This window comes from Wolffia australiana, chromosome 7 (assembly GCF_029677425.1).
Source record: "Wolffia australiana isolate 7733 chromosome 7, ASM2967742v1".
Taxonomy (NCBI): Eukaryota; Viridiplantae; Streptophyta; class Magnoliopsida; order Alismatales; family Araceae; genus Wolffia; species Wolffia australiana.
In genome coordinates, this window is record NC_135841.1 from 3,030,491 (window position 1) to 3,046,522 (window position 16,032).

A 16,032-nucleotide genomic window follows, 5' to 3' on the forward strand; every position below is an offset into this window, starting at 1 on the left:
TCAGAGAGGTATAGATAAAATCTTAAGAATAAGGACAATAATGATTCATTCAACAAGTGATCATGACAAATAAATTTGACAATTATAATCAGTTTAAATAAAGTGATATAAAAATATAAAATGTCATTAGTGTGGTACATACCTTCATTTCTATGATTTAGAGATCACACTTATTCATTTCACATTGGATATCTCTGATTCTCTATTTTAGCAAGGCTGTTCAATGCACCAATGTATCTTTTCACAATATGATTATATGGAGTCCATTTGTCAATTAGGAATTATCTTAATAGTGTTAAAGCCATAATTATGGCTTGGAAATGAGAACATCTAGCTTCTAGCTTTAAAAAACTTCAAAATGTAAACTTTTATAAAAAATATACTCTAAACTACGTGGAAAAATCATAATGTTTCTTTGGGATAAACTCAACACAAGGCCCACAAGCAGTATTCACGAGCTTAGGGCTATGCGATAGTAATTAATAATCACAATAAAATGAAATGCTTACTAGTTTGAAAGGATCAAAATATTCTTTAGAGGAAGCTTAAGATTCCATTATAGAAAATAATAATTTCAAAAATTAAAGAAACATTATGATCTGTTCTATTTCTAGGTGAAAGAAAAATGATTGAAAACAGCTGTGCATGTTCCCACCCAAACTAATAGTCATCAAAAAGTTATTTAAAGGTCACCTGTTAATCTTAGTGTGGTTGGAGATTTGAAAAACTTAATTTGAGTTATAAACTTTTATTTCAATATGGTTACTTTCCCTTGAAAGAAATATCAATGGGGTTGAAGGATCCAGTCGAACTAATTATCATCGGAACTTTATTTAAATGTCACCTTTTGATCTTAGTGGGGTTGGAGATTTGCAAAACTTGAACCAAACGATCAACCGTAATTTCAATGTGGATACTTTCCCTTTAAACAAAATATCACTTTGGTCGAAGGATCCCTCTCAAACTAATTGCCATCAAAAACTTATTTAATGGGTGCCTTTTTTATCTCAGTGGGGGGTTTGAGATTTGCAAAACTTGAACCAAACTATCGACTGTAATTTCAATGTGGATACTTTCCCTTGAAACAAAATATCGCTTTGGTTGAAGGATCCCTCTCAAACTAATTGTCATAAACAAAAAAATGTAGGATCCCTTTTTTTATCTGTGGGGTTTGAGATTTGCAAAACTTGAACCAAACTATCAACTGTAATTTCAATGTGGATACTTTCCCTTGAAACAAAATATCACTTTGGTTGAAGGATCCCTCTCAAACTAATTGTCATAAACAAAAAATTGTAGGATGCCTTTTTTTTATCTCAGTGGGGTTTGTGAAGGTTTAGGGTTTAGAAAATATTTATAGGATGCATTTTTTTATCTAAGTAGGGTTTGAGATATACAAAACTTGAACCAAACTACCAACTCTTATTTCAATATGGCTACTTTCCCTTGAAAGAAATATGACCTAGGTTGAAGGATCCCTTGCAAACTAATTGTCATAAAAAATATTACAGGATGCGTTTTTCCATCTCAGTGGGGTTTGTAAAGGTTTAGGTTTTAGGGTTTAGGGTTTAGAAAATATTTATAGGGTGCATTTTTTTTATCAAAGTGGGGTTTGAGATTTCCAAAACTTGAACCAAACTATCAACTTATTTTTCAATCTGGCCAGTACGCTTTGAAACCAACATCCTGAAATTATAGTCAACTGAATTTCAAATCTTGTTTTAGTTCCTTGGATAGGTACAGACTCATCATTATTAACAACTTTACATTGATGTTAATGTTATACTTTTTTGAATAAATTGCGATGCTGAGCACCCATTTTCTGCAGCACATCTTCGTGATTGATGCTAAGATTTCCTTCGTCGAGCGGCAAATCGAGAACGGTAATGCAATTTCTCCTGCCTTCTTCGTCATTCTCTGGTCTAATTTCAACTTAATACCCTAAATCCGACCTGTTTATTGTCGACCCTCTTCAGATTGTTCCATCTGTGAGCTTTTGCTGAAACGACAACCTTGAAGCTTCCGTTGAATCGCCCGATCATTGACCACTGATCTCTGCTGTAAGTAATCGGTGTCGTAAAGTCGTATATCTTACATTTTTCTGCCCCGGAATCGTGTGTTCTTCTCCTTTCGCTGGTCTTCGTTCTGTCAATATCGAGTCATCGATCCGGAATCTATCGCGTTTCATGTTTTTCTTCTAGTTCTTCCGTGATGGCTGGAATCCCTTGATTCATGTATGGTTTGTTCAACCAATAACGAAGTAAATATGAGAAACGGGAAATGCGAAGAATATTGTTGAATCTCGCAAAACTTTTGGTATTGCAAAATTTAAACCAAACCATCAATTCTTATTTCAATATTGCCTCACACTTTGGTGGATTGATTTCTGGTTCCACTTGATGGACGCAGTCCCTTGATTCGTACTAAGTTTTCTCCACCAATCACGAAGTAAATACGAGAAATAGGGAATTCGAAGAGTATTGTTCAATCTTGGATGATTTTGCTACAACGAGGAAGTATAAAATCTTCCCTGTTGAACTTTCGGCTAAAAATTCGGGTGGAATCGATCTTAATATGGGTTTAATACATAATAACAATCAGTTTTTGTTCATCGAAATAGTTTGCCTTCAAAGGCAATATGGTATAGGCGAAAATGATATTTCATCAAACAAGATTAACAATTTTGAGCGAAATTGAGCCACCCGTTTGATTGGTTATGCATATCTTTTGACCCGTCGATGTTAGAATCTTTTGATATTCCCGACCTATAACGTTTTCTTAACAGTTTGTGCCTGCCTTGATCGAATTTTTAATTATTAAAAGGAGGAAGTATGAAACAAAATGAGGTAAGAAGGGTTAACCGGACCTAAATAATATCGAAGAAAACAGAAAATGAAGACTTTTGATCGGTCGTGGTGGACAATTTTGGGTGTTTGGTCGCACAATCTTTTGTATGTTGTTATAAGGCCTATGCTTCCTCAATTGTGCCTAGGGTTTCACGTTCAGGATGATGATGGTAAGTAATCATCCTCATCATTCGTTCAGAGCAAGGATGACAATGACGATAATGATGAGAATGGATGCCAAATACAAGTTTTACAATTTATTTATTTTTCTCTATGTGCAGCTTTCTCTATCTCACATCTCTGATTCTCTCAGATGACGAGTCATTATCATCATCATCCTAACTGTGTACTAATGATGAGGATGATTAAAGTGACGATGACGCATTGTCATCTTCCTCATCATTACTACATGATGAGGATGATGATGGTGATGATGATGATAACGATTGATCATCATTACTGTCATCATCCTCATCATCAGAACATAGCTAGGATGATGATGAGGATGATAACGGCTCATCATCATCACTGCCATCATCATTCATATGAAGCTTGGAATGATAATGGCAACTCTTCATCATCATAATTGACATTCTACGCACGGACCAATGATAATGAGGATGATGATCTACTTGGATGACAATGACAAAGTTATCATCATCCTCCAATCTTGCCGTCATGATGGATATCTGTTTTATGGAAAAATATTGATGCCGTAAGACAACAGTATATACAGAACACAAAAGTTTCTCCGTGCCATCGTTCTTTCCTAATACTTCTTCCTCCAATGTTGATAGTGACAGAGTGGGTTTAGTTTCTTAAAAACACCCATATCTTTAGAGAGAGAGAGGTTTTGGGTTATTTAAACCTCACATATCATCAGAGATATAAGATTAAAACATCAATTTTTTGCAGGAAGATGGCTTTTGAGGCCATGGATTGTTCTTCCGGGGAGTCTCTATCTCCGAGATCAGATGCCAGGCCTAGAGTTAGAATTGTTTTTGGACTTGGTGGAGAGTCTTATTCTGTTCAATCCAAGGCAGAGGGAATCCTGTCCCAGCAGTTGTCAGATGTGAAAGAAGAGAGCATGAGGATCCTCAAGAGCTTCATGGCGAGCCATGAGGTTCCTGATGATGCTCCGGAGGATCTGGCTGACGACTCTGGCGAGGATGGAGATCAACCCATTGATGATAATCCTCAGAAGAAATCAAAGAAATAAGCAAAAGACCGATGATCACGCCCCATTGACTTCTTTCCTCTCTGATTTTGTTGAATTTGCATCTCAGGAATCGATCATACTTCTACTCTTTCTCTCCACATATACTCGTGGATGTGTGCGTGTCTGTCTCATATCCACTGTTGATTCATATCCGATTTTCACTTTTCCAGTTTTCCTCTCAACCTAATTAAATAACTCATTATATAGAGTCATGTGCGTAACCGACCCTGGTGTCTTGATACTACATATCAATATCCTGCATTTTCTCATCAATGCCTTGAGATAAAATACTATCATTCTCCTCCGTTATAACCATTAGTAGTCTTGATTCAACAACCTCCTTTTCATCCTAAGCTGGGTTGACATTTTGCACTATGGCATTTGGAAGCATAGTGTCCAAATTTATCACAATTCTTACCCTTAGTTTTGCTTATCTCAGGACTTATCTGAGTTTTGCTTCTGCCTCGATGAAGATTCTCCCATGATCTCTGCCACTTCCTTGGCCGTGCACGCTAGATGAAGATTCTTTATCAGACCGGATCTTCATCTTGTCCATGGCGTGAGTAAATATCCCTTGTTCTTCATCTTGTGAATCTCATTCATGAAGCCTCTACTCATACGCGTTCAATAACCCAATTGCCTCATTGAATATCATCTTTGTCAAATTTCCATACTTCTCCAAAGAAATCACCTTTGTTAAACTTTGAGTGCATACCCCATAAAAGCTTACTGATGGCCTCCATTTTGGTAATCTCTTAGCCCAAATTACTTAGCTCAGAACCACATCAGTGAACTTGATCGCAAAATCAACCATCGTCTCCTCATTTCTCGTCTTTGAGGTTCTCATATTCACATTTGAATCATACTCTGGACTGAATAATCAGGTCGACTCCCAAGTTCCTGATGCGAAGAGCCTCCCAGTTCTCTTTGTCTTCGTGCTCATGAGTTGACCCAATACCACCAGCCAATTCTTCTTTGTGGAACCTCATCTCTTGCAATGGTCTCCACACTTCCAGGTAGCACTCCATTCTCATTGCCCAAAGACGATAATTTGTCTTACTGAGAATGAGAAACATAGCTGGGAATGCCAGTTCAACCTCCTTGATTGTAACCCCAGACACAACATTCAACTCCACATATCACCAAGGTATGGTCTACCTTCCTCATGCTTCCTCCTCCACAGGTTACTGCAGGTTCTCTGCCTGCTCTGAAATCAATTGTTGGGGTAGAATCTCCACTCCCATTCAAAAAAGGTAAGAAGAGAGATGACAAACAAGATCACTGAATTTCTCAAGATCTTCATCATACTGTCATTAAAAAGCATTACATTTAATGTGTTTTAAAGAGGCACGCACTTATATTACACCTACAATGAAATGGAAGAGGAACGCACTTGGAGTATTTGCTCCAAGTGGGATATTCTTGAAGTGATGAGAAGATGTTCAGTGCCGTGTTCTCAAAGCGAATAGTTGTTTGTTTTAGTAATATTGACTTGTCTATTATGTCGGTTTCAATACAAAGTATATAAACATGTACCTAGTTTGAAAAGAAACAATGCTTTTTTTCATTTTCTTGTTGTGTATGGTGTGGTGCATATGCAAGTGAGACAGTGAGAGTTGTTCCCAAGCCCCAACAGTTTGAGGTGAAGAACAGGTTGTGGGTTCTTCACAGATTAGAGTCTTTTTTGATTGGCTCTCCATCTAAATGCATTTTAAACTTATTAGGAGAAGAAACTCCTTCCACTGTGTTCATTCAAGTGTGTTATTATATCCAACGAACTCCTTCAAGAAAGACTTCCTAGAACAGGATAGGGAATATTCAATGCGGTAGTATGAGAAATCTCATTTATAGACAGATTTCTGAGTAAAAGACTTCTTAGAGCAGGATAGATAATATTCAATGCGTTTGTATGATAAATCTCATTTATGGACAGATTTCTGAGTAAAAGACTTCTTAGAGCAGGATAGGGAATATTCAATGCGGTAGTATGAGAAATCTCATTTATAGACAGATTTCTGAGTAAAAGACTTCTCAGAGCAGGATAGGGAATATTCAATGCGGTAGAATGATAATTTTCTTTTATAGACAGACTTCTGAGTAAAATTTTCATGAATCAGAGATGGGTTTGAAGTTTCTATAGGCGACCACAGCATAGAAGGGATCAGACCGGGAGTAACCAAGCAAGCCAGCAATGCTCTGGAGAAGCGATCTTCTCTCTTGCCCTGGAATTCTTTTGATCACTTCTGCCTCTGTAAACCCTTCAACGCATTGAAAGTACTGCACAACCAGCTGAATTCTACTATATGTTGTGCCGTCTCTCCACGCCGTTATTGCTTTCTCGTAGAACATCCTATCACTGAAGCTGATGATGAAAACTCCTCCTGGTTTCAGAATACGAAGCACCTCTGCAAAAACCTGCGATGATGAAATGTTTAATCTTTGTGATTAGAGTGCAAAAAAACAAAAGAAATTTAGAACAAGGATGGGACAAACCGGAATACCCATCAACGCAATTTATGTTTTCCATCATGGGATAAACTGGTTTTTATCTGGAAGCAACGTAGAAGTTATGATGATGTTTTGGAAATTTGAAGGATCTTCTTTCATTGCATTCTTAACTTAGGATGGACTAAGCAAGATTAAGTTTCTGATGTTTCGTGTAAGAAGATGAATGGGAATCCCTCATCTATTACCAAGAAACATCAGAAGATTAATATTGTTTGGTGCATCCTAAGTTTAGCCGATGATTTTCATTAGGATATACTTATCCTCTAAACATAGAACCGGAATATCTAAAGCCCGGATAAACCCAATATAATCACTTTTTTGGGGTCTACACGATAACCTATCATGTATAAGAATAATTGGTAGATATCCATGACGGTAAAAAAGAAGAAGAAAGGGAATCCCTCAACTACTTCTAGGAAGCATCAGAAAATTAACCTTGTTTAATCCATCTTAAGTTATCCGATTATTTTCCCTAGAATATCTAAAGCCCGAATAAACCAAATATAGTCATTTTATTGGAATCTACAGGATAACCTATCACGTACAAGAATAAATGGTAGATATCCACGACGATGAAAAAAGAAGAAGAAAGGGAATCCCTCAACTACTTACTGAAAACGTCAGTAAGTTAACCTTGTTTAATCCATCTTAAGTTAACCGATCATTTTTACTAGGATATACTTATCCTCTAAGCATAAAACTGGAATATCTAAAGCCCGGATAAACCCAATACAGTCACTTTATTGGTATCCACACGATAACCTATCATCTCCAAGAATAATCGGTAGATAACCTATTATCCATGACGGTAAAAAAGGAAAAAGAAAGGGAACCCCTGACCTTCTCCGGCCACTGCATGTACTGCACGCTCACAGCGCAGACAACAGCGTCGAAGCTACAACTCTCAAAGGCCAGCTCCTGCTCCCTGTTCAAATCCTTCACAAAGAAAGACTCAAACCGAGGATTTCTCGCCAGCTCTTGCGCGTTCAACCCATGACCCACCACTCTTCGGTACTTAACCTCCGGGGGCAAGTGGCTCACCCAAGAGCTCATGATATCAAGAACGTCTCCTCCGGGCGGCAATCGTTCTTCGTAGAGCTTCGTCAGCTCCGTTAAGAAGCCATCGTCGACGTGTTTTACGAAGCGGGGGAAGGAGTAGAAGTCTCTGTCAGGCGTGGAATTGAGCTTTGTTCTGCCTTCCGGCGTTAGTACGAGACGTTTGATTCTCCCCACGTTGGGCGGTCTCGTTGCATCGCATCGTACAGGAGAATTGTTGTGTTTCTTGGAAGGACTGAACGCTGGATGAAGGCGTACAGCGAGCATGATGACTTGTGGAAGCTCTTCTACAATGGCGAATCTGACTTGATCGTTCACTCTCTGCCTGTGATTGTGGAGGGACGATTCCCACCGCAGGAATTTGTGAGGACAGCAATTTTTCTGGGTTTGCTGAGTGCTTTCTTTGAGAAAATATGGATTTTAATTGGGTATTTCCTTTGTATGAAAAAAGGATCTCTATGTAGAGTCAAATAATTCATTCAGGACATAGATGGAATGGGTAAATAAATAATCACAGTACTTTACCATTATTTTTTTTGTTTCCAGACCATTAGTTAATAAAAAAAAGCTCAGTTTAATAGACCCATGGGAGGACTAAGGTGCCTTTAGGCAGGTCATGGGTCTTCTGGTGAGGTGGGTTTACCCAACCAGGTTGACCCAGAAGTGCATTTAATCAAATAAAGTTTTTTTTTCCCGTTTTTCAACTAAGCACTTAAGGACATTCATTCAATTATGCAATAGACTATATACATCATTTTCATCCTAGATATGTTATGTACTCAAATTATTAGCTTTCATTCCTGAATCATCTTACCCAATTCCTATTAAAATCATTCACATACAACTATCATCTTTATTATTACACTCTTACTTATCCTATTTTAGTATCAAAATAACACATTATTATCCAATTATCATAATATCATCTTATTTTCTCCCTCTTTAACTCAAACACTATAAATATCTCTAATTATTGGTCCCTACGGAGACGACCTCACTCATCACTAGACATCTCTGTGTAAGGAACCATAGCCTAAGTCGTTCAAGAGTCTCACGCCGATGATGGATTATACGTATACTGTAATCGATGACGGTAAAGGTTCTATGAGAGAGTTCGAGACTACTCAGTATCTTCTAGAGCACGAGGTGTAGCTTGGCACCCCACGGGCTGGAAACTTAACCTATCGATTGGGTAAATCGATCCTTATTTAATTAATCTATATGTTGATATAGTTAATTAATAAGGTTGGTCAATAAATGTTATTGGGCCACTAAAGTTATTAACTAAAATGATACATGGACCTAGAGGGTCACACGCACAAGGTCATAAGTGCATTGGTGGATATATTTTACTTTGGATAATTTTTGAGAAAAACCTTAAGTGAAATATAAAGCACCCATGAAAGCTTGATTTGAGTTGCCCCTTCCTTTCTTCATTCTCTAGATCAACAAAGGAGAGCGTCTCCAAGAAGAGTTGAAGAGGAAGAGATGGAGATCCAAGCACCGAGTGATCGCGTGGATACTTCTAGAGGCAGGACGCGTGAACGGCTTCGGAACGATCTCAAAGTGAACATGTCAAGGGTGGAATAAGTTCCCCAAAAAGGTACTCTCAATGGTTTATTTTAAAGATCAATTGTAAATCTATCGACACGCTTAGACATCCATGGAACATGTTTTCCATGGTCGAACCAAGGCACCGAACCCAACATTTGTATCAGAGCCAGGTTGGTGAGTGTTTTGGTTCAAATAGGATGGAAAAATGATCCAAAATGATGTTAAAATGATGATTTTATCATCATTATTGATGGTTTTCATTAGTGGGTGGCGGCCAGCGCTGGCGTCGGGCTCCTGCGGCCGCCCACGAGCACCCAAGAGCCGCCCGCAGCCGCCCAAGGGCTCCCGCGGCCACCCAAGTGGCACCCGTGGCAGCACATGGGGCCCAGCGGCCGCCCATGGGCGCCTAAGGGCCCCACAACGGCCCAAGGGAGCCCATGGCTCCCCAACAGGCGCCTGCGATCACCCAACGGGCGACGCGGCCGCCCGCAGGCCCGCGCGTCCGGCTGCCCGCGGCGGCCCACGACTGCTGGGCGTGACCGGCGATAGCCGTTGGCAACCGCCAGCGGTCGCCCGCGTGGGGCGCGGGCGGGCCGCCACCTGGCCCCGGATCGGGTCTAACCCGATCCGATTTTGGAGGTTTTCAAAGCCGCCAAAACTAGATCGGGTAGACTGATCGGAACCCGGGTTGGATCCAGGCGACTAGATCGCTCAGGTCGAACCTGGTTCAGACTCGGTTTAATGGGTGGACCGAGTCAGATCCGACCCGATCGGGTCAGACCCGGATTGCGTGGTTGATCGGATCCGATTGGGCCAACAAGTGGATCGTATCCGATCAGATCAGGTCAGGTCCGATCTGCAAAAGATTTTATTTCTTTCAATTAAGGGAGTGCTTCGAACCCGGCTCCCGCACCTCCGAGAGAGAACGAGGGTGGCGCAACCACTACGCCACCCAATGTTCTTTAATATGTATATATGGCATTATAATTTTAAATACTTTCTAAGTAATTTATTTATTTAAATAATCTATAAATAAATTATTTAAAAGGCAAAATAAATTGCAAAATATATTTTTTTAATTTTATAAAATCAAATAAATAAAAATAAAAATTTTGAGGATGATAAAATTATGAAAAATATCATATATTTTTTTTGAATGGAATAATTTAAGAGCTAAATTATTATAGCATTCAATGAAATTCAAAAAATTATTTAAAAAAGTTTAAATAATTATTACTAGAATTTTGGAAGTATTTAAATAATTGTGTTATATTACATTTGTTATATGATTTAATTTGTGATATAAATATGCACATGATGAATATGTTGTAGAAATCCAAAACTTAGATGAGCTAAATGTAGGTTCCCTTAAGTTAGTGGACCAATTAGATTGGAATTTGGAGTTGACTATTTGAGATAGTCAACTTACAGTCACACATACAAATTCATACACCACACATGAGTTAAGGCATATGTTAATATGGGACATTACATGTGCGTATGTCATCAAAGAGACCATATAAAATCCCTCTCTTTAAAATTTGAGCCACAACACGAAAGTGACGAACTTAAGCATGATCCTCCATCTTTATAGTCTTCGGATCCAAGTCCGATTAAGCTAGGTTCGTGGAGTCAACTCCAGGCCTACTTCTTCGGGAGGAGGAACTAGGAGCTAGTGTGTGACACAAGGTCGAGATAGAGGAACCGTGTAGTTTGGTGGGGGTATACTCAAGGAACACACCAATTTATTTTCGACAAGTAACGATGGTATTGCTCAGACCAAACTTAGTGGTTGGTGGGGGTATACTCCAGGCCGCATGAGCGTTGGGAACCAAAATATGATTGGATATTCCAAAGGGTTGCAAGTCCCATGAGATGGGTGTTCAATAATGTGTATTATGATTGGTGGGGGTATACTCCTGGTCGTATTATACATGTTGAAATTCTGATCCCCACCAGGAGATAGTCGATTTCTCCGCTATAGTACACTTGAGGGTTGTATGGAATGATGAATTTCAGTGGTAGCTATTTATATTCGATGAACTTATAATCTGCTTTAAATAGTAATTCATTAGATATATCCCTTGCAAGGCAAAGATGTCGTCGAGCAACCCGGTATGTGGCATAATGGATGCCCACTGTTTGACTAGACTGAACTTTACTGATTTGCTCAAGAACTTAAAGATCCTCCTTAAGTCTGAGCACATAGCCTACGTCCTTGAAAGTGATGGCCCGGGAGAGCTTGCGTCGGATGCAACTAAAGGGGAGATTATGGAATATCAAAAGTGGAAAGATAACTCCACTATGGTCCAATGCTACATGCTAGCTTCTATGTGAAATGAGTTACATAGGCAGTATGAAGATATGGAGACAAGGCCAATGCTATTCCATTTGATGGAGTTATTAACCGAACAGAGTAGGACTTAGAGATATGAGATATCGAAGAGCCTATTCAGGGCTCGCATTACCGAATCGTCTTTGATACAAACTCATGTATTAAAGATGATTGAGTGGATAGAAAGTTTGGCCGTGCTAGGAGTTGAACTCCCTGTTGAGATGAGCACGAACCTTATTCTTCAATCCTTACCTGATTCATTCTCCCCAGTTCATAATTAACTTTAACATGAACACAATTCAGAAGACTCTTCTGGAGCTGCTTAACATGCTTACCACTGCCGAGGGCAACGTTAAAAATGACAAGCCCCAAGTTCTCTTTGTTGGTAGGACCAACAAGAAGAGAAAGGTGATGTCTGCTTCAAGGCGAGAAAAAGGGAAGAAGCAAGTGAAAGCACCACCGACAAAGGACAACGACAAGAAAGGCACGTACACCCATTGTGAAAAAAGGGGCCACTAGAAGAGGAACTGCAAGAAGTACCTCAATGAGATAGCTCAAAAGAAGCATGGCGATGCTTCAGGTGCTGACAAGTAGAAGAAAGCTGAGCAAAGGCGAGGTGAAGCTGAGAGTGGGGAATGTCACAAGAGTTGTTGCTATCACTGTGGGGACACTGAACTTCAAACTTTCATCCGGAGATTTTTTGTCTTTAGAAGACTACTATTATGTTCCTAGCATAATAAAGAACATCATATCTGTTTCATGTTTAGATAGACTCGGGTACACCGTGACCGTTATGAACAAATATTGTTCCATTTATTTTCAGAGTAAATTAGTTACATCAGCACCACTAGTCAATGGGTTGTACTTGACGAATGTTTCTTCTTATAATCTCCAAGTAGATGTTTTTCTTAAGAAGAGAAAACAATCAGTGAACACAACCTATTTATGGCACTGTCGCCTTGGGCATGTTGGAAATGGAAGATTACTAATGTTGCATAAGGATGTATACTTGGGTTCGTTTGATACAAAACTTGTGAATCTTGCATTATGGGTAACTTTCCCAAATCATCATTCTCATGGAACAGCGAGTGTGCCAAGGGCATTTTGGAAGTTTTACATTCTGATGTATGTGGTCTTATGCCTGTCGAAGCTAGAGGTGGTTATTCTTCATACTTTCACCGATGATTTCTCCAGATACGGATGGGTATACTTAATGAAGTATAAATCCGGAGCTCTTGAGAAATTCAAGGAATTTAAGCATGAAGTAGAGAAAGATCTGGAAAGAGTATTTAAATAGTTAGATCGCATTGTGGCGGAGAATACTTAAGTACAAAGTTCACTCAATACATGAAGGATAATGGTATCTTGACTCTGCTGACTCCTCCATATACACCACAAATGAATGGGGTGTCAGAAAGGAGAAATCAAACCTTGTTAGACATGGTAAGATCTATGATGAGCTTTTTGAAACTACTCATGTTCCTCTATGGATATGCACTTGAAACAGCGGCACATATACTGAACATGTTACCTAGCAAGTCGGTAACTTCCACACCATATGAGATATGGAGAGGGAGAAGACCGAATTTTACGTAGGCTAGAGTATGGGGATGTCCTGCCCACGTGAAGAGGCATGACCCAGAAAAGCTGGAACCCAAAACTGAGCTGTGTAGATTTTTGGGATATCCAAAAGAGACACATGGATACTACTTTTACTGGCCCGATGAACAAACTTTTTTTGTTTCAAAGAGGGCTGCCTTCCTAGAGGATGAATATCTTCTAAGAGAAGATAGTGGGAGTAATGTAGTTTTGGAAGGAATTCCAAATCAAGACACAATACTAGCTATCAGATGAGCGCTCAGTTCATGAATATGCTCAGGCAAATACACTAGAGCCACGTAAGTCAGGAAGAGTAGTGAAACAACCTGATCACTATATCGGACATATTGCATCAGGTAAAGTTGAAACATTACATATTAAGGATAATGATTCTTTGACATACGACGTGGTGGTTCGAGATTCTGATTCTCAGACATGGCGAGAAGCGACAGATTCTGAAATCTACTCCATGCACCAAAATCAAGTATGGTGCTTGGTTGATCCTCCCGAAGGTATAGTACCTATCAGGTGTAAGTGGATCTTTAAGAAAAAGATCGGTGTAGATGGATAAGTTGACACATACAAGGCAAGACTTGTTGCAAAAGGTTATCATCAAAGGTAAGGAGTTGACTATGACGAAACATTTTTGCCAGTTGCCGTGATAAAGTCAATCAGAATTCTTCTCGCCATAGCTGCACACCATGACTCTGAAATCTGGCAAATGGATGCCAAGACCACTTTACTCAATGGAAACCTTGAGGAAGATGTGTATATGATACAACCCAATGGTTATGAATACAAGGAATTTACAAATAAGGTGTGCTAGTTGCAAAGATCCATTTATAGATTAAAGCAAACTTTGAGGAGCTGGAATCTCAAATTTAATGAGGCCATCAGATCTTATGACTTCATTAACGAATCAATATGAACTATGTGTATACAAGAAAAATAGTGGAAGCGCAATCACTTTTGTGATTTTATATGTGGATGATATTCTACTCATTGGGAATGATATAGGAATGTTGTCATCAATAAAGCCATGGTTATCTAAGAACTTCTCCATGAAATATTTGGGAGAGGCAAACTACATATGGGGAATACATATCTATAAAGATAGATCGAGGAGGTTTCTAGGGTTGTCCCAATCTATGTACATAGACACCATTGTCAAAAGGTTTGGCATGGAGAACTCTAAGAGAGGTCTAATACCGATGAGACATGGAGTTCAAATATCTAAGGAGCACTCATCTATGACTCACGAAGATAGAGCGATGATGTCTAAAGTCCCATATGCTTCGGCTATTAGATCCATCATGTACACGATGCTATGTACCAGGTCTGATGTTGCCTTTGCACTAAGTGTTACGAGCATATTTCAGGAAGACCCAAGAGAGGAACACTGGGTAGCAGTGAAATGCATCCTTAAGTACTTGAGAAGGACTAAGGATTTTATTTCTGATTTATGGAGGAGAGTAGCTGAAGCTCTAGGGTTACATTGACTCAAGTTTTCAGTCGGATCAAGACGACAGTAGATCTACATTTGGATTCTTGTTCACACTGATGTAGGCGTGATATCTTGGAAGAGTTCCAAGCAGAGTACTACCGCAAACTCAATGACGGAAGCTGAATACATAGCAGCAGTTGAGGTTGCCAAGGAAGCAATTATGGTTGAATAAATTCATCACGGAGCTTGGCATTGTTCCTTCCATCTCAGAACCTATTCCATTGTTGTGTGAAAATAATGGTGCAATAGCACAACTGAAAGAGTCACGGTCTCATCAGAAATCAAAACAATTCTGAGGAAATTTCACTTGATTAGGGATATCATTACACAAGGAGATATTGTGATGGAAAGGGTTCCATCAACCGACAACATAGCAGACCCACGAACTAAGCCACTAACTCATGAAGTTTTTGAGAGTCACTGTCAAACAATGGGATTATTGAACAAGGGTTATTGGCTTTAGTCCAAGTGGGAGATTGATGGATATTATGTGGCCGTCAAGCCAATTACACTACCATGTTTATTTAAGTTCATTGAATAAAATATTTGCGTTCATTATTATTCCATGTGATGTTTATAATGAAGTCCATGAATACGTGCAATGACTTAGTGAATTATGATGAGATCATAATACAGTGATCACTAGTCTTTAAACATGTATTCTAAATATTCATATTCGATGGATAGTCGACATGGACATTGAATTATCCGAATAGAATAGCACTAGCTGATCCTACTTATATGATAAGTATAGCTGATCTTGTGGCTATTAGTGTGACGACACTAAGGACATATAGTGGGTGCTCTTTGGAGAGAGAGTTCACTAAATTGATCCGTAAGAATCCCTGAATGATATTATACCTAAACATCAATCAGGTTAATTCAAGTCACGGTTGTATAAGTGATCCACTGACCTGAGACAACAAGGACATCTCGTGAGTGGACGACTATATTTTGACTATAACTTATGAGCCTCTGCTCATGGGATTCAGATATATCAGATGTAGTAAGAAGCTTACAGAGATGATTGAGTGGTCAAGATGGGATCATCTGCCTTAGGTATACGAGGAGATTGACTCGAGGAAGATGATGCAAAAAAATCCCTGTCCAGGATATTGGATAAGGCGTTCTTCAATGATCCCTATTACACATCATTACTAATCGAATGACGGATTAGGGTTTGACGATAAACTATAGCCTAAGTCGTTTGAGAGTCTCGCAAGGATGATGGATTATACATAGACAGTAACCGATGACGGTAAAGGTTCCATGAGAGAGTTTGAGACTACTCGGTATCTTCTAGTGCACGAGGTGTAGCTTTACACTTCAAGGGCTGGAAACTTAATTTATCGATTGGGTTAAATCGATCCTTATTTAATTAATCTATATGTTGATATAGTTAATTAAAAAT

General features: G+C 39.1%; 1 protein-coding gene and 2 long non-coding RNA genes across 4 annotated transcripts; 2 read left to right on the forward strand and 1 right to left on the reverse strand.

The window, feature by feature from the left end:
• The first annotated feature begins 1,487 nt into the window (after positions 1-1,487).
• LOC144705733 (uncharacterized) lies at positions 1,488-3,771 on the forward strand. Of its 2 annotated transcripts, XR_013582097.1 has the most exons (4): positions 1,488-1,737; positions 1,829-1,883; positions 1,977-2,060; positions 3,762-3,771. It is a non-coding gene; the product is annotated as an uncharacterized LOC144705733 (long non-coding RNA). The 2 variants fall into 2 exon arrangements; XR_013582096.1 differs by lacking the exon at positions 1,488-1,737 and having other exon boundaries at positions 1,768-1,883.
• A 289-nt stretch (positions 3,772-4,060) lies between these two features.
• LOC144705734 (uncharacterized) lies at positions 4,061-6,316 on the forward strand. Its single transcript, XR_013582098.1, has 3 exons — positions 4,061-4,624; positions 4,950-5,318; positions 6,183-6,316. It is a non-coding gene; the product is annotated as an uncharacterized LOC144705734 (long non-coding RNA).
• Positions 6,049-8,024, reverse strand: LOC144705732 (S-adenosyl-L-methionine-dependent methyltransferases superfamily protein). The gene is made up of 2 exons (XM_078578525.1): positions 7,414-8,024; positions 6,049-6,480 (listed from the first exon to the last, which is right to left on the reverse strand). Exons 1-2 carry the CDS (start codon positions 7,894-7,896, stop codon positions 6,172-6,174), a joined length of 792 nt encoding a protein of 263 aa, XP_078434651.1. The 5' UTR covers positions 7,897-8,024; the 3' UTR covers positions 6,049-6,171.
• Between the last annotated feature and the right edge of the window lie 8,008 nt (positions 8,025-16,032).

Coding starts and splice junctions, on each gene's coding strand:
- LOC144705732 (XM_078578525.1), bottom strand. CDS start 7,896: ATGCTCGCTGTACGCCTTCATCCAGCGTTCAGTCCTTCCAAGAAACAC. Junction 6,481..7,413: donor ACATGCAGTGGCCGGAGAAG/GTCAGGGGTTCC, acceptor TCATCATCGCAG/GTTTTTGCAGAGGTGCTTCG.